Source organism: Bidens hawaiensis, unplaced genomic scaffold, assembly GCF_021521415.1.
Source record: "Bidens hawaiensis isolate Kalapana, Puna unplaced genomic scaffold, B.hawaiensis_p1.1 tig00003988_1, whole genome shotgun sequence".
In the NCBI taxonomy this organism is placed as follows: domain Eukaryota; kingdom Viridiplantae; phylum Streptophyta; class Magnoliopsida; order Asterales; family Asteraceae; genus Bidens; species Bidens hawaiensis.
The window spans coordinates 1,945,850-1,964,643 of NW_027491233.1; the positions used below are offsets into that span (position 1 = coordinate 1,945,850).

At 35.1% G+C, this 18,794-nt stretch overlaps 2 protein-coding genes and 1 pseudogene across 2 annotated transcripts; 2 read left to right on the top strand and 1 right to left on the bottom strand.

The window, feature by feature from the left end:
- The first annotated feature begins 342 nt into the window (after nt 1–342).
- LOC143624891 (uncharacterized) lies at nt 343–13,071 on the top strand. The gene is made up of 9 exons (XM_077095389.1): nt 343–739; nt 8,957–9,021; nt 9,811–10,014; nt 10,096–10,572; nt 10,662–10,772; nt 11,849–12,025; nt 12,108–12,332; nt 12,418–12,538; nt 12,803–13,071. The coding sequence occupies exons 1-7, from the start codon at nt 343–345 to the stop codon at nt 12,120–12,122; spliced, it is 1,446 nt and encodes a 481-aa protein (XP_076951504.1). The 3' UTR covers nt 12,123–12,332; nt 12,418–12,538; nt 12,803–13,071.
- A 1,178-nt stretch (nt 13,072–14,249) lies between these two features.
- LOC143624892 (uncharacterized) lies at nt 14,250–16,648 on the top strand. The gene is made up of 8 exons (XM_077095390.1): nt 14,250–14,378; nt 15,138–15,187; nt 15,280–15,342; nt 15,428–15,511; nt 15,605–15,639; nt 16,041–16,126; nt 16,381–16,517; nt 16,640–16,648. Exons 1-8 carry the CDS (start codon nt 14,312–14,314, stop codon nt 16,646–16,648), a joined length of 531 nt encoding a protein of 176 aa, XP_076951505.1. The 5' UTR covers nt 14,250–14,311.
- Nucleotides 16,649–17,031: 383 nt separating this feature from the next.
- Nucleotides 17,032–17,910, bottom strand: LOC143624878 (ras-related protein RABA1f pseudogene; annotated as a pseudogene).
- Between the last annotated feature and the right edge of the window lie 884 nt (nt 17,911–18,794).

Genomic DNA, 18,794 nt, shown 5'->3' on the forward strand with positions numbered 1-18,794 from the left:
AACAAGACCTTGTCCGTGTTCATCCATTAAGCTTTGTCGGATAAACGGACGGTTCACAAACACCAAACAAAAAGTCGTGGCCATGTCCATCAATTAAGGAATTGAGTTTGTTCATGCCCGTTCATTCATGGATCCTAATAAACACTTATGGACAAACGACACACATACATTAATGAACACTAATGAAAATAATGAACACAACCCTAAACAACCCTAAACAACAAATGAACATAAATTAAAAGCCACTTTCGTCAGGTACGAGAAATCTTGTCCCATAACCCTTGCTAACGTGCACCATTCCACCACTAAACCAAAACCCACCTTCATAACAAAACCCCATCAATGGCTTCTTCTTCTTCTTCCTTGACTCACCCACTTCCTCTTCGTCTTCTTCATTACTCTCCTTCAAAACCCACCACACTCACATCCAAACCCTTCATTTTCATCCCATCAAAACCCTCAAAACACCCGAAAACCCACCTGTCCATACGATCTTCCTCCACACCCACACCGCCGCCGTTGCCGGAAACACAGCAGTACATTCTCGACATCCTCGACGGCGAAGAAGACGTCAATAACGTACCGTGTGTCAGAACCTATGAGAATGACCTCGGTCGGTTGACTGTTACGGGTGATGTTGACTTCGACCAGGCGTTAACGGCGGCTTCCGCTGACGGTGGTGGTGCGGCGGAGGAGCATGTGGCTAATGGGTTGGATGTTATTGTTGGGTTTTATACAAGTTTATCAAAGTCAAGTTAACCATATTTAACTAGAAAACGCAACGGAAGCTTAGATTATAAATCTTGTTATGAACATACCATTATGTTAAAACTAAAACCCAATTAACAAGGATCAAAATTACAAGAACATAATGCTCACAAAAGGTAAGTGTACCTTCTTCTACCTTTAGAAGAACAAGCAAGATGTTGAAGATGATGGTGGATGAATGGCAAGCCTCCAAGGAAGAAGACCTCAAGAGTGTGATACCCCAAGCTTTTGCAACAACACCAACTTGATTGATAGGAATTATGAACACTTAAACAAGCTCACCAAGTTCTCCCAAAATGCCAAGGTTGGCCGTGAACTTGAGAGAGAATGAGAGAGGATTTTTATTTTTTCTTTCAACACTTGAAATTCAAAATTGGAGAGAGAGGAGTGTCATTTGCATGTCTTGTGATTGGAGAGCTTTATGGAAGATGTCAACACAAAAGGACAAACAAAAGTTGAATCAAAACCACCACCCACATGGGGTGGCCGGTTTCCCTTTTTTTTTTTTTTTTTTTGTTTTATTTTAACCATTTAAAAAAAAAATCTCCAATCATTTTATAAAACTCATTTTATAAAATGCACATACATTTATGTAATTATTTAACCAATTAAATAATTAATATATATATAAACAAATTATCCAGATAATTTATTTAAATCCTCAAGTGTGTTTGTTTAGAAGACCAATTTTTCTAAACACATAGTGTTCGGTATTCGTTTAAATGATCAAATCACTAAAAGAATACATTTGGTGTCGTCTAGCTTGTTATTGGGTATGACCCGACTTGGATCAAACACAGTTAGCCACATTAGTATAAGTATGTGTCTCGGGCATACGTAATTCCAACAATCTCCCACTTGCACGAGATACATAGAAAATTAATGCAAGTGGTGAATACCGCCTAACAACAGTTCACCACCCCTAATGTGTTTGACGAAGTGCCATTCAATAACATCATCCCTTCAAGTCTCTTACTTGATATGATTTAGGTGAATCTATCATTATATCCCTTTGTTACTAGATGTCATGTTGGATCTAAGAGACATAGGTGATCATTCTCTTTACAATTCAACTTTATCAGGCCTTAGACATCTAAACTCTCAACACATAAGAGGAACAAATTCCGTCTTGACTGTATACGCCTCTCACTATCACTTTATACTCCACCCGAGCTCATCCTTATGTACCATCTTTTACGAATAGCGAAGGGGAGAGTCAAAGTGTAATACTCGGTGAAAATCAAGACCCAATATACATCTCAGGTCTAAGGATAATATGAAATTCTCCTTTACTCAAGATTACTAATGATCAAGTCAATCGACTCCATGTAGTAATATTGAGAGCGGGTCAGTCCAATATTTGTATCCCACAAATATCTATGAACTTTGGCAGCAAACCTATGCTCCATATTCATTCCTTATGAATATCCACCAATCCTAGTTCATAATAGTCTTGCTTCATATTTGTTCCCACAAATGTGATCGACTACGGACTTTTAGAATAAGATAACTTATTCATGGATTAAACATGCAAAATTAGAATTTAACTCAAGATTCCATAATCATATAAAAGAGTTAAATTACAAAAGCCTTTTAAACTTTAATACAAAATAGATCAAATCCAATTACTAGAATATCGAAGTCCTAAGCCACTCGCATGACGCTCATGTTTCGGTCTTTCTAGGAGCTTTGTGAATGGATCCGCAAGATTTTGATCAGTTCCAACTTTGCGAATACATATCTTTCCTTTTTCAACTTCATCCCTTATGTAGTTGAATCTCCGCTCTATGTGCCTTGTCTTTTGGTGCGAACGAGGTTCCTTGATTTGAGCAATCGCACCCTCGTTGTCACAAAAGATTTCTAGAGGGTCTTGAATGGAAGAGACCACCCCTAGATCAGTAATGAATTTCTTCAACCATGCAGCTTCCTGAGCTGCCAATGAAGCGGCGATGTATTCTGATTCTGTAGTGGACAATGCTACCACTTCCTGTTTTGAGCTCTTCCAAGAGACAGCTCCTCCATTAAGTGTGAACACATACCCAGACTGTGATCGAGAATCATCTCGATCAGTTTGGAAGCTCGCATCCGTGTAACCTTTTATAGCGAGTTCCTCCTCACCAGATCCATATATCAGAAACATATCCTTAGTTCTCCTAAGGTATTTCAATATGTTCTTAACAGCCATCCAATGACTGTTTCCTGGATTCTGTTGGTATCTGCTTGTCATGCTCAAAGCGCATGACACATCCGGTCTAGTACATATCATCGCATACATGATGGATCCTATAGCAGAAGCATATGGGATTTGTTTCATCGTCTCTTGCTCACCCTTTGAGCTTGGACATTGAGCTGAACTCAATATGGTCCCTCTTTGAATAGGTACAAAACCTTTCTTGGAGTTTTCCATCTTGAACCTTTTCAAGATCTTATCAATGTATGTACTTTGGTTCAAACCTATCAAGCGCCTTGACCTATCCCTATAGATCTTTATTCCCAAAATATAGGCAGCTTCACCAAGATCCTTGATGGAAAATCTACTTCCAAGCCAAGCCTTAACGCTTTCCATGGTTGGAATGTCATTTCCAAATAGTAGAATGTCATCGACATACAATACTAAGAAGGTAATTATACTCCCACTAGCTTTCTTATACACACAAGCCTCATCAGCGTTCTTGATGAATCCAAAACTTTTGATTTCTTCATCAAAACGATGATTCCAAGTTCTAGATGCTTGTTTCAATCCATAGATTGATTTCTTTAACTTGCATACTTTATTAGGATGTTTTGGATCGACAAAACCTTCAGGCTGAACCATATAGACATCTTCCTCAAGATATCCATTTAGGAAAGCGGTCTTGACATCCATTTGCCAAATTTCATAATCATAATGTGCAGCTATGGCAAATAATATCCTAATAGACTTAAGCATTGCCACAGGCGAAAAGGTTTCATCATAATCAACCCCTTGAGTTTGAGTGAAACCCTTAGCTACAAGTCTTGCTTTATAAGTATCCAAGTTTCCATGCATATCAGTTTTCCTTTTGAAAACCCACTTACTTCCAACAGCTTTGGAGTTGAGTGGTGGTTCAACCAATTCCCAAACTTGGTTGTCATACATGGATTGCATCTCAACGTTCATGGCTTCAAGCCATTTGTCACAATCATTCTTGGACATTGCATCACGGTATGTGGTCGGTTCATCCGAATCTACCACGTAGCAACCTTCTACAAAAAATCCATATTTTTCAGGTGGATTGCTAATTCTACCAGATCTGCGAACGTTTTGTGTGTTTTGATCAACCACTTGATCACTTTCAACAACCTCTTGTTGAGTGCTAGTATCAACCAATTGTGTATCATCTTGTGATTCTTGATCCTCATCAAATTTCACTGTTCTACTATTAGTTCCTTCCTCAAGGAACTTAGTTTCCAAGAACTTACCCTTTCGAGCAATAATAACATTTTGCTCACTAGGATCGTAAAAGTAATATCCTAAATCATCTTTAGGATAACCTATAAAGATACATTTAGTGGATCGGACTTCTAATTTGTTTGGGGTGTATTGCTTTACATAAGCTTCACAACCCCAAACTCTTAAGAATGATAGCGATGGAGCCTTTCCATGCCATACTTCAAAAGGTGTCTTCTCCACTTTCTTGGTTGGAGCCATATTCAATATGCGAACAGCGGAAAGTAAAGCATAGCCCCAAAATGATAGAGGTAAAGTGCTTCTAGCCATCATCGATCGAACCATATCTAATAGGGTACGATTTCTCCTTTCAGACACACCATTATGTTGTGGTGTTCCAGGTGGAGTAAGTTGTGAAATAATTCCACAACTCTTAAGATGATCTTGAAAAACACCACTTAGGTATTCACCTCCTCTATCACTACGAAGTACTTTGATTGTGGTCTTGAGTTGTCTTTCTACTTCAGTTTTGAAGTCTTTGAACATTTCAAAAGCTTCATCTTTGTGTTTCATTAAGTACACATAACCATATCGACTATAATCGTCAATAAAGGTAATGAAGTATCTTTCACCATTCCTAGTCATTGGTCTAAAAGGACCACATACATCCGAATGTATGATACCCAATAATTCTTTTGACCTTTCAAAAGTTTTATTAAAGGGTTGCTTTGTCATTTTGCCTTGTAAACAAGATTCACATACATCAAATGAATCATACTCATTTGTTTCTAGAATACCACTCTTGCGAAGAGTTTGCATGCGATTCTTACTTATATGTCCAAGGCGACAATGCCAAAGATAGGAATCACCCAAGTCCTTCTTGAGTTTCTTGGTGTTGACATTGTACATTGAACTACTATGTGACATACCACTTTGATCTATTTCATATATACCATTCATGGGTATAGCTTTAAAATAAAACATGCCATTCATCAAAACATGAATATCACAATTTATAAATTTAAGATCAAAGCCACATTGTTTTAAAAGGGACACGGAAATAATGTTTCTCCTTAACTTAGGAGCATACAAAACATTCTTCAAAATTACTTCCAAACCACTTGGAAGCTTTAACAAGTAGTCTCCTTGGGCTTGGACTTCAACTCTTGCTCCATTGCCCATAAAGAGACTAATGTCCCCTTTGTTGAGTTGTTTACTTCTTTTGAACCCCTGCAACAAATTGCAAATGTGAGTTCCACATCCGGTATCAAGTACCCATGTATTTGAAGAAATAACATTTAGTTCAATATGTATAGTAAAGATAATACCTGAGGTATGCCCCGCATCCCTCTTATCTTTTAACGCATTGAGATAGGTCGGACAATTCCTTTTCCAATGACCTATCTCTCCACACTCAAAGCATGGATCTTGCGCCGCAACCTTTTGCTTCTTTTCCTTCGGTTTGGTGGGCGTGATGGCTTTCCTCTTTCCCTTTCCTTGGACGTGGCCCTTGCCCTTAGCAACACTTGCTTTGGGGTTGGAGTTATGTCCCCTTTTTCCTTCATTGATTGTTAGAACGGGTAAAACCCTTTTACCCATTCCTGCTTCGGCCGTTCTTAGCATTGCGTGAAGCTCACCAATGCTTTTGTCCCACCCGTTCATGTTATAGTTCATGACAAAGGTTTCAAACCTTTTGGTCAAAGAGTTGAGGATCAAATCCGTAGCCAACTCATTTGAGACGGGACAATTCAACCTACGAAGCTTTTCAATGTAGCTTTTCATCTTTAGGACATAAGATGAGACGCTTTGGGTTTCCTCCATACGACATGCATGAAACGCTCGAACCGTTTCGAAACGTTCCGCTCTAGCTTGTTGAAGGAACATTTCCTTCAATTGAGTTATCATGTCGTATGCCCCATGATGCTCGAAATCCTTTTGGATTTCGGGAATCATAGTCCCTAACATGAGGCAAGAGGCTTGCACCGAATCTTTGGTGTACTTGACCCAATCGTTATACGCCTCCTCATCTTCCACGTTAGGCTCATCGGGAATGGGATCGTCTAAGACATATGATATCTCTTCTTGTTTGAGAACTATTCTCAAGTTGCGATACCAATCCATAAAGTTATTATGGTTTAGACGATCCTTTTCAAGGATGGTTCTTAAGGATAGGTTACGGGTGTTATGGGTAGAGGTGTTTGCATTGTTAGCGGCCATCTACAAAATTTAACAAAGTTCTATTTTAGTATTATAAACAATTTAATTATTAATACCCTTTTATTCCAAATTTTAAAATAATAATTAAATTCTAGAATCCAACGATAAATCAAATTTCGGTTAGGTGACCTTTATCCCGTTATTTGATTTAACAAGGTAGTCAACCTTGACAATTGCAACCCTTTGCAACTTCTAGAGGTATGGGACCATTCGAAATCCTTATTTCGTGTTGGCATGTTTATCCCATCAACACCATTGGATCCCCATGCTTAGGTGACCTTTATCACATGGTTTCCAATTCAAGTCGTCCTACTTGTATAAACATGTAAGATTAACATACAAGTGGTTAGGTGACCTTTATCCCACAAATATGTTAATATTACCCTAAGTATATTAGTTTGCTCAAAATGGTTAGGTGACCTTTATCCCATTTAAAGTTCCCTAATACGTTAAGTGTCATACAAAAGGATGGTGTTAGACTTGTTTCCTTGGTAATTATGAAAAAGGGATTTTTAAGTTTTCCAATATTCTAGTTTGAAAAACATTATGCCATATCCTAACATGCATTTAGAAATATGGCGATTTTGAAAACCAATTTTCAAGGTTCTAGTTATAATAAAACCAATTTTATTATATGTGAGTAATCGCTTAGTTTTAATAAACCCATTTAATTAAACTAATTGACGCGATATTACCAAATATATATTAGAACCCGTTTTATGCTTGTTGTCGTTCCTATGTGACGGTTTGGATATCCTAATATCTATCAACCACACATTACAATAAGTAAAACAAACAACCAAGCAAACACATGCAAAATATAGTCATAACCGAGAACCGCTAAGTTTGACCATACTTGTTAGCCGAAACAAGTATAGGTCATAAGTCACACCTAAGGGACAAAACATGACACAAGGATGGAATGTTGACTCCCACTTGACCTTGCATCCAAATGCTTCAAGTATCCTTTCCAAGTTGTTGTGTTCTTGTTGGGCTTGTTAATGGGCTCCAAACTTCCAAAAGTCTTCTTGGGCCCAAGAGTGAAATTTATGGGCCTAATGGGCTTGAATCCCATGATGGGCCGGTAAGGCCCAACAAGCCCAAAATTTCGGTCCAAGGCCCAAATCCACCAATTCTTGCATCTTCAATTTTTTACAAAATGTATCCTAATACATATTTTTCTAAAAAAAGGAAAATGCAACTAATCTATTTATTACATACCAACTTATGAATAAATAAATTACACAAGCCTAAGATTATGAATTATTACAACCATATTGAATAATAAACATAATCAAACATACACAAACAACAATCAACACATCCAAGGTCTAGGTTTCGGTTATGACACATCCAAACATACCAAATGTTCTAAGCATGCAACCTAAGCAACCAATGCCCTAAATCACCAAAAGGAATCGGCCCCCCCCCCCCAAGAGGCTACGGCCCATCCCCCTTCCCCAAAAATTTTGCAATTTTGATATTTCAACATCCAAAAGTTAATAATGGTTTCCTAAGATCTTTTCATGCATGTCAAGATCTTACAAAACCATGAGGGGTAAAATCCACCAAAATTTCGGACCCCTTTTTCACCCATGAAAAACCCGAAATCTATGAACATGCAAGGAGCATAAGTCCTTGTAACCGGCTCTTGATGCCATTTGTTGGGTTTTATACAAGTTTATCAAAGTCAAGTTAACCATATTTAACTAGAAAACGCAACGGAAGCTTAGATTATAAATCTTGTTATGAACATACCATTATGTTAAAACTAAAACCCAATTAACAAGGATCAAAATTACAAGAACATAATGCTCACAAAAGGTAAGTGTACCTTCTTCTACCTTTAGAAGAACAAGCAAGATGTTGAAGATGATGGTGGATGAATGGCAAGCCTCCAAGGAAGAAGACCTCAAGAGTGTGATACCCCAAGCTTTTGCAACAACACCAACTTGATTGATAGGAATTATGAACACTTAAACAAGCTCACCAAGTTCTCCCAAAATGCCAAGGTTGGCCGTGAACTTGAGAGAGAATGAGAGAGGATTTTTATTTTTTCTTTCAACACTTGAAATTCAAAATTGGAGAGAGAGGAGTGTCATTTGCATGTCTTGTGATTGGAGAGCTTTATGGAAGATGTCAACACAAAAGGACAAACAAAAGTTGAATCAAAACCACCACCCACATGGGGTGGCCGGTTTCCCTTTTTTTTTTTTTTTTTTTTTTTTGTTTTATTTTAACCATTTAAAAAAAAATCTCCAATCATTTTATAAAACTCATTTTATAAAATGCACATACATTTATGTAATTATTTAACCAATTAAATAATTAATATATATATAAACAAATTATCCAGATAATTTATTTAAATCCTCAAGTGTGTTTGTTTAGAAGACCAATTTTTCTAAACACATAGTGTTCGGTATTCGTTTAAATGATCAAATCACTAAAAGAATACATTTGGTGTCGTCTAGCTTGTTATTGGGTATGACCCGACTTGGATCAAACACAGTTAGCCACATTAGTATAAGTATGTGTCTCGGGCATACGTAATTCCAACAGTTATGGTGGCTGAGACTGTGTTTCCGGGTCATGCTGATGAACATAGTACAATATCCACTAGATTGGTTAGTCATAGCACTTTGCAGCAGCGAAATAACACGGATTCAGGTGGTATGGTTAAGTTCGTTATGGCACCGACACTAAATTCTAAAGTTAAATTAGTACATATTTTTTTTTAACAAAAAAGCTGACGTGGCACCACAACAGGCTGACATGTGGCCCAGTCAGATTCTATGCAGTCAATATCGGTGGGATATCTGTTATTGGTACTTATGTGAAATATTGGTACTGATAATATCGGCTATATTGACCAACTTTGACCGATATATCACCCATATATCACCCATATATCACCCATATATCACCGATTTTCTAGATATTAGTGTTTTAAGTCTTAATTGTCAATTGTTAGTGTGTTTAAATCTTAATTAGTTCCTACTTGCTACAATTGTTAGTGTTTTGCAAGTTGCAAAAGTATAATTTGTTTATAGTAGGATAGTATACTGAATTGTTGGCGTTAAATTGCTATATATATAAATTCTGCATGATATTAAAAGTACTGATATCCCACCGTGATATCCTATATCTCAAATATCGGTCCTTGACTCGGCTTAGATCAGATCATTGCGATGAAACCTTGGTATATTAATCTTTTTGTGTGCGTGTATATATATATAATATGAATTTAATGAGTATTATTTATTGGATTTTTGAGTTTTAAAGGTCCAAATGCATTATATATATATATACGTGTGTGTGTGTATATATATATATATCTTGTTATCATCATCTTTATTTGTAGTGATTCTATGAAATGGTGTCTGAATTGCATTTGCTGTGACCTAATTTGACAGTTTTTACCATCTAGAAAAGTCAAAGAGAGGGCCAAAAGGCTCAAAAACTATTTAACCAAAGAGGTTCTTTCATCCACATCATCTACAAACATACTCGCCATGACATTCCGCCAAGTGACAATAAGAAAACTCTGGAGTTTTGAACTATTTTTATTCAGGCCCGGAACAACACGAGATATGAATGATCTTGTAAACACAAGAGAGGTTAGATTCAAAATCAGTTTCATGCAGTTGGTTAACTGATTTCGATTAGTAAAACTCACATAAAAGCTTTTACATTTGCAGATTCCTGCTTCGTTTACATTAAGTTCTTCACACGAAACAGCCATATCTATGCTTGCAGAAGTTGTTTCTGTTTCTGCTCTTGAAAGCACCAAGAAAGAGTTTCTTGATAATTCATATAATGTTTTTGGTTGGTTTAATAAACCTGAAAAGTTTGTATCAAAAGACGCTTCTGTTGTTTTATACAAAGTGCTTGAAGATGAAGTGGTTGAAAATGCTAAAAGTCTTCTTGAAACGTTTAATTCAATGAAGGAGAGCTATAAGGTTCGTGAAGGCTCGGTGAAGTTTAACTGGTGGCCGTTGTCAGTTATTACTAAGTTTGAGAAGATTGGTGGTCGGGAGTTTGGTGCGTGGGTGGGTGAATATGTTCCGGCTTATAGATTGCAAATTGATAGTGGGAAATTAAGTGATTTGAAGTTTGAAGGGTGGAAAGAATGTGATAATAATAGGTGGGAAGTTCTTCTTACGCACTCACAAATGGTATTTTTATTCTTTCTTAAGTTATTAATTATGTGGAAATTCTATTTATATTTTTATTGTGATGATTTTGGTGTTAATTATGTTTTCAGGTATGCTTGGCTAACATTTTGGATATGTATTATGAGGATTTATTTACACTTCCAAATAAGAAGTTGCCATACAATGCAGCTGACAAGATTACTAACATGAACATAAAAAAGGTACTGGTAGCTATCTTTTAGCTTTATTGACATGCCAATTTGCAGTCTTTATATGCAGTTTGATCAGTTAATTCCAGTTAGGCCTGTGAATGAATCGAACGAACCCGGATGGGGCGTACTTGTGTTTGCTTGTTTAACTTTAAGGGAACAAAATGATCAAACACGAATGGGGTTTTCTTGTTCGTGTTTGTTGGTTAAGAAAATGAATGTGTTTTTGTTCGTTTGTTAATAGTATAAACGAACGATTACAAACAGAAATAGACATAAAAGAATGGACATAATCTATTGGACCTAAAAGTTAACTGATAGGAATCGGATATGGTCTAATGTGTTGATAAAATACAAAGAAGGATAAATGAAGGACAATCAGAAAACTTAATATTGATAAATGGTAGGAACGGTTACAAAAGATAAACCAGGGCTACGCCCTCTCCCCTTACATCACATAGGAGCCTAACATATCTCACAAACTCACGCCTAACCCTAACCAGCCTTATCATCTATTATTTATACTACCCTTATCTTACGCTTTAGCCCTTTGTATTATTTTTTCATTAACACCCTTAAGAATACATATATATTACTTTTCCATCATAGCTCATTCCCATCATGAACAAAACTAGAAATTGCAATAAACCTAGAGAGTTTAAATAAATATATAAATGGACGGAACAAACGTAGACGAACAAACAAAAACAAATTTAAATGATCAGACATAAATGAACGTTCACGAACATAAATGAACGAACACGAAGTGTTCATGTTCGTTCATTTAACAAAATGAACAAATGTTTTGTTCATCTTCGTTCGTTTAACAAATAAGCAAACATAAAGCGAATTTCCCGCCGAATGGTTTACTAAACGTTCAGTTCATTTACAGGTCTAATCCCAGTTAATTTTGCTATGAATCTGATTGTCAAAAATATTGTGTGACCAGTGAACCTTTTGAACTTGTTCTATTTATGAGTGGATAATGTGCTTTGATTAGTTTATCTTATGACTCATATTGACTCTATTTTAATGAATATGCCCATACATGAATTTCATATAATGTGTTTGTCACGTATTTCTTGCAGAAAAGTAATTCTTTGTTGAAAACACTTTCAACTATCATAATAAGTGGATGCTTCATTGCTACCATTGGTGCAATGGGTCGGTTATATTTTCCTCGTTTCCAAAACACGCAAAAGCATCTAGTAGCGAATCAACAGTCTCAATCATCAATCCGTCTTTGGTCCATGGATCCATCTATGGTAACATACCCACACACATATGCACATACATACACACATTTGAACATATATGCGTACTTAATTGTGTGTATTTTCTTTATAGTTGGAAGATGCTTGAATTTCAATTATCAAAAAGGTTCAATCGGTTTACGGGTGGAGTGGAGAAATTAGAAAAGAAAGCGGCGGTGGTGTGTCAACCGGTCAACTCCCTGACTACATGAGAAGACTGGTTCAAGTTGATGATGACATGTCACACGCATCTACTTCAACCAACGAAACCGATCAAGAGTTATTAGCAGCATCGGGCCATAAAATTGCAAGTTATCAGGTTTTATTTCTTATTTCTTTCTTTCTTTCTTTATTTCAATTTCATTATTTTTTCATAATCTTATTCATTATCATTCAATTTTCAGATTGTATTATCATCTGACGGGAGAATAGTCGAGTTCCAACCTACGAGTCTTCTTGCGGTTAATAATTGGGCATCAAACCCCTTGACTGCAGAGTTATATGGCAGGAAAAAACTCTCACCCGGTAAGCAAATTGGGCCGGGCTGGTTGGGTAACGTGTTGAAATGGTTTCGGGCCAAATTTGGTATGTTTTAGTGTGGGTCAAAACAAGTTGTTTTAAGATTTCTAAATGATTAGTGTGTTAAATAGGGGTTTTTTAGCTACATCTTTTGGGTTTGCCCATTTGACTCATATCGATCTATTTAGGTAAACGGGTCAAATTTGTGACCTTTATGTATTTAAAACTAATCTTGTTTAGTGATCTTTTATTTTGAATCATGTTGGACAGGATTCTTTGAACCTTCTTTGAAAGTCAAACGGCCGACAGAAGTGGTTCTGTTAGAGTTGGTGATGTCGGAAGTTAACGGGTCACAGTTTGTGTTGGTAAGACCAGTTAACGTGGCTGAGGACGTATAGGTGGAAAGCTAACATAGTATACACCCATGATATCGCTGTTCTTTGATTTTACATGCGAGTTTAGATGTCTATATTGAGAGCAAAATTTTTATGTTTTTTATATGGTTATAGTCTTTATTTTTGACGATTTTAATAATGTTAGTTCTCTATATTGAGAGCAAAATTTTTATGTTTTTTATATGGTTATAGTCTTTATTTTTGACGATTTTAATAATGTTAGTTCTCATTGATGTCATTTGTCAAAGTGACTTTGATCCGATGAATTGTGCATAAACTGTTCGTGATCTTTGTTTCATGTGCCATAAGTTACTTATTACTATGAAAAGTTAATAACAGTTAGGAACGAAAGAATCTTTGAAGAAAGAAGGATCAAAGTTGAAAATATTATTGACGAGATAAGATCTCTTAACATTTTGTGTACAAACATAGGTCCAAATATAAATCTATAAAATAGCCTAAGCGGTGTAATTTTAATTTGAAGTAAGTTATTCTTCTTTCCCGCGTGTGAAATGTGAGTGCTTATAAAAGTTTACTTTTTGAAAAATAATAAAATGTAACAACTATTAATATCTACTTTAATCTTTATCACTTCATTGATTTATGCTAATTAATAATCATTCTATAGAAGAAGATATTTTAATTAACCACTATACTCATCATTTCTATCATCTTGTGGAACACTTGCATTCCAACATTGGTTTAAACACGTCAATGATACAAAACGATTATAGTTTTGAACTGAATTTGTCAATAAAATAAAATTATTGACTGAAACTTCACTGAAATTAATTAGCGAAATTGTTCACTGAGTTTGTCAATAAAGCTGTTCACTTTACGTATGTCATATCTAGAGTTGATTTTAAAACTAATAATACTAAAACTATAATTGAATCTATAACTACAATTGATTTTGTTCACTTGACGTATGTTATAAATTACCTTTTCACTTTTCTTTAAAAAAAGAAAATTCACTATCATACATTCACACTATTACTGATATTCGTTTCGTTCACTCGACATTAAAGCTCATACGACCTTTAATGTCAGGTTACATGATTATTGGAGTCACCAAAAGATCTAACATGACACTTGATTTTGATAAATAGAATGACATAGGTTTCGATTAAGATTGGTCGGTTTATTCGTTAGATATACATTCGTACAAATAACGCTACCAATTCTTTTTTATTTTTCTCAAATTATTCCTACAATTGATATTATTTCAAAATAAAAATATAATTAAATATCGTAAATAAATAAATATAATCTACGGGACGTATAACAGTATTATTCTTTCTACAACACAACTAGGGTTTCGAAGAACAAATCCCAAATTTCAAAACCCTCAAATCAATCTCTTGTTGCAGATCGAATTGGGAGGATGGGAAGAGGCAAGTTTAAGGGCAAGCCTACCGGCCGCCGTCAATTCTCCACTCCCGAAGAGATGCGTATGTCAATTCAATACACTCCTGCTTTTATTACCATTAATATTCGTTTCTATTGTTGATTGATTGTTATTCGATTCATATCTGATGTATGTAAGTTTGCAATTCATGAGTGGATCCGTCTTACGCTGATTTAGGGTTCAATTTGGGGTTTTAGCTGAAGTTAGGTCTTGTGATTGGTTAATTTAGGATTGTGATTTCAAATTGATGATTATATGTGATGGTCATTGGAATAATCAGTTTGAAGATGTGAATCTGTTTGATTAATATGGGTTTAATTCACTACATGTTAAACAGAGGAGCTGCTGCTTTATGTATTAACTTATTAATTAATGTTAATATAAAATTAGTATGCAACAAAGGAGCAATGTTTTAAAAGATTCTCAATATGCCAGATGAGTGTTGACTATCGAGCAAGGTTGCGGTAGTCACTAGTCGGGCGGTGGGGTGGAATATCTCTGGAAACCGCTGATTTTGGTTGGAATCAGGCCAGAAAACGCCGACCAAGTCTGATTTATTCCGAGTTTGGTTGGCCGTTAGACTGATTAGACCAAAATTAATTAGTAGGGTGGGGACCAGTTATTAATCGGGGATTAATAGGCGCCTAGTCGGGATTTTTACAACCATGCTATTGAGTTTTGACCTTGTGCATGATCAATGAACCTTTCTTGTTAAATATATCTTTTTGTTGTAACGGTTGAAATTTGATAATTCTTTAGCGCGATAATTAATTTTGTTTTGTTTTTTTCTTGGTGGTTGCAGTTGCCGGTACTTCTTCTCGCCCACGCACGTTCAAAAAGGTAAATATGGAGGTTAATTTGTAACGGTTATTAATGTTCCGAAAAGCTTAAAGTAGGTAGGGCTAATTAGTATTTATTATATGTTTTACCGAGAAGAAGCTGAGGTTGAATTTGAGGAGGAAAGATCTGATGAAGAATCTGAGGAGTCATCGGATGAAGAATCTGACGTTAGTCAAGTTTGACTTTTTGTAAATCTTTATCAATATAATGTTTGCTCATATACTTGATTTGTTTTATTTATTGTTATTTTAGAGGAAGAAAGGAACCCAAGGTGTTATTGAAATTGAGAACCCAAATATGGCTAGGCCCAAGACCTTGAAAGCAAAAGATGCTGATGTAAGTTATTATATGTATAAAATCATTATTGAATATGTATTTTGTTTTTTTGTTACTAATTTGGATTGGCTAATGATTGCTCTTGCTGTTTAGCTGGATAAAACAACTGAGCTATCTAGATGTGAACGGTTAGTAAATTCTTTCTTTTTTCATTTTTATTTCTTTTGTATCCACTTTGGTGTTTTAAGGAAGCCACAAGTATTGAATATGTTTTGCTTGAACTGGGTTTGGGCAAAACATGCCAACTTTTCTCTGAACCACTTGAGGACTCCATGTATTAAATATCATCACAAAAGCTATTTTAGAAAAGTAATGATCTAATTTTCACAAACAAAGGGATTTATGATATTATACGCATTTGAGTAGTTTCAACAACTTTCAAGTTTCAATCAATTCACTTGTTACTTTTTCTTACCTGTTTGTTTTGCTATTGGTTTAAGTAAGCATATAATTATAATATCACCGGATGCTCATGAAAAACGAGGAAGCGCAAATGCATTTAAATCACGTGTTTAATTTTATGTTGCAGTGAAGAAATTGCGAAACAGAGGGCTCATGAAAGGTATATGAAGTTGCAAGAACAGGGTAAAACAGAACAAGCAAGAAAGGATTTGGGTGAGAAATTATATAATTGTTGTGCAAAATATGCACATGAAATTCATATAGCATTTATATATGTATATTTTTTTGGAAAAAAACTTGATAATTTTACTAATTTCTAATGCTACTATGGCCAATATATATATATATATATATATATATATATAAATTCCAATAAATGTGACTTATAATTTAGCTCTTTTATTGATTTTTTATTTCATCTATATATATTCAAATGGTGACTTTGATTTGTGTATTGTATTTGCCAGAGCGTTTGGCTCTTATCCGACAACAAAGGGCAGAAGCTGCTAAGAAGCGAGAAGAGAAGGCTGGTAATGTTCAAAGTTCTTTTTGTTTTTTAAAAGCTGGGTTTGGTAACGGGTCAATGATGGTTTCCATCAAAACGGTTTTTTTAGTCTTGTTCATGATTTGGTTAGGTTGACAACTTGACACAAAACACTATTTTAGAAGTTATAAATAGCAACTATGTTAAATAAAAACTATATTGTACACTGGTCTACTTTTCAGATAGTATGAATGTATGATTTTGGTTAATGATGCTACCTATTTGGAACTAGGTAGAAGTATAAAACATACTTTTTTGTACATAAAAAGTTGAACAAACTAAAGTGCTAACGTTTATATTACTTAGTAAAGCAACCTTTCGCGCTAGGCGCTCACTGATTATATAACCCCATTTTGTGTTTTCAGCCAAAGACCAAAAGAAGGCGGAAGCAAGGAAATGAGGCTGTTTGGCAACTGATGAATGATGGTTGGAAACCGGTAGTTTTTTATATTATGTGTAACGTTTAGTTGGTTTTATGTTGGAGATTTATACATGCCTATTGTTGGGGTATCTATGTTTTTATCATTTAAATTATCTTAAAAGCAACTTTGCATAAATCATTGATTGGTTTTGGTCTCTTGTTAACTCTGGTTATTTTTTGCCAAAATTTTCTCTAAGTTTTAATGTTTTTTTTCTGTATGTTTTAATAAATGAAAACATCTTACATATTTATAAATGTACAAATATATATTATTCAACCTTGAACATTAGCTAGAGCAACACCCTGCATTATTTTTATTGACAGTAGGTACATCATCTTTCCCTCCAACATCAATTGTTTTGCCTTTTGATGGTACCGTAGAATCATTACTGACGTCGAGCGCCCGTTTGCTCACAACATGATAAATCCGAGTCAACACTTCGGTGAAAGCGTTCTCAACGTTTATCGATTCGAGTGCTGATGTTTCCATGAAAAAGTTGTTCTCTTTCTGTGCAAACATCTTTGCATCTTCTGTTTGAATGGCCCGTAGGTGTCGAAGGTCCGCTTTGTTCTCCACGAGCATGATCACAATGTTGTGATCTGTGTGGTCCCGAAGCTCTTTAAGCCATCTTTCAACGTTTTCAAATGTTACGTGCCTTGTGATGTCGTATACGATTAACGCACCTACAGCGCCTCGATAGTACGCACTTGTTATAGCGCGATACCTGCATTCAATTCGACATAAACACATATAAATAATTGTATCATGTAAACTTCTATTAGTATAAGTGTTATTTACATGAATAATATACCTTTCTTGGCCTGCGGCATCCTAAACTTGGGCTTTTTGATAATCTTGTCATCAACCTTGATGCTACGGGTGGCGAATTCTACCCCGATGGTGGATTTGCACTCGAGGTTGAATTCGTTTTTGGAGAATCATGACAAAAGATTGGTTTTCCCGACGCCTGAGTCCCCAATCAAAACAACCTTGAACAGGTAATCGTAATCGTCGTCTCGGGCATAGGCCATAATATTCCTATCGTCTCTCTCTCTCTTGGTGTTAAAGAGAGGTCAAATATGATGTAATGGTGGTGATGAAGAGATCAAGATTGGCCGATGATATGATGATGATTTTATCTTCAAAATTAATTGACAGTTTTAAGGGTTGCATTTGGTAGATTAGATAGAAGATGTAAATGAATTAGAGGACAAAAAGCTGTTAATAGAATGTTTAGTTGACTCAACCCAGTTCAACTCGTTGAAGGCTAAAATTGTGGTGATTGGTGGCTTCTAATTCTTCCCATCCGTGGACTTAAGGGCAATCAACCTAGAATTTTGTTAACGTTATGGATGTTTTTATACGTATAACATGCATACATACTATATCCAAGAATATTGATAAATTATATTAAAGCCTGTTTTCACATAGATGAAAAATATAATGAAAATACGAAAATATTATATGTAATACTTAAAGTTCAACTATTTTATATAATAGTTTTTATTTATGACCTTTTTAATAAGTTTTTGATATATCATTCACTATAATTTAAATTGAAAACCAAATGTTGGTGTTTGATTTATTTAAAAAATAAAACATCTATACTGATATTGTTATATTAAATATTGTGTGTATAAAAATGGTATTTATAACAAAATATTGTCACAAATTTAAAACTAAATTTACAAAGACTAAGGTTTGGTTGTAAAATTAAATGAATAAATATATTATATTTTAAAATAAAAAGAGAAACGATAAACAATCTTAAATGGTTGTGTTAAAGAGATATGAGAAAACAATGTGATATTGTGAATTATGAAAATGTTAACAATTAAATATGATTTTGATTTTATACAAGAATTACATTCATATATTAAGTAACAAATTTAACACAATTACCACTTTGGTGGAG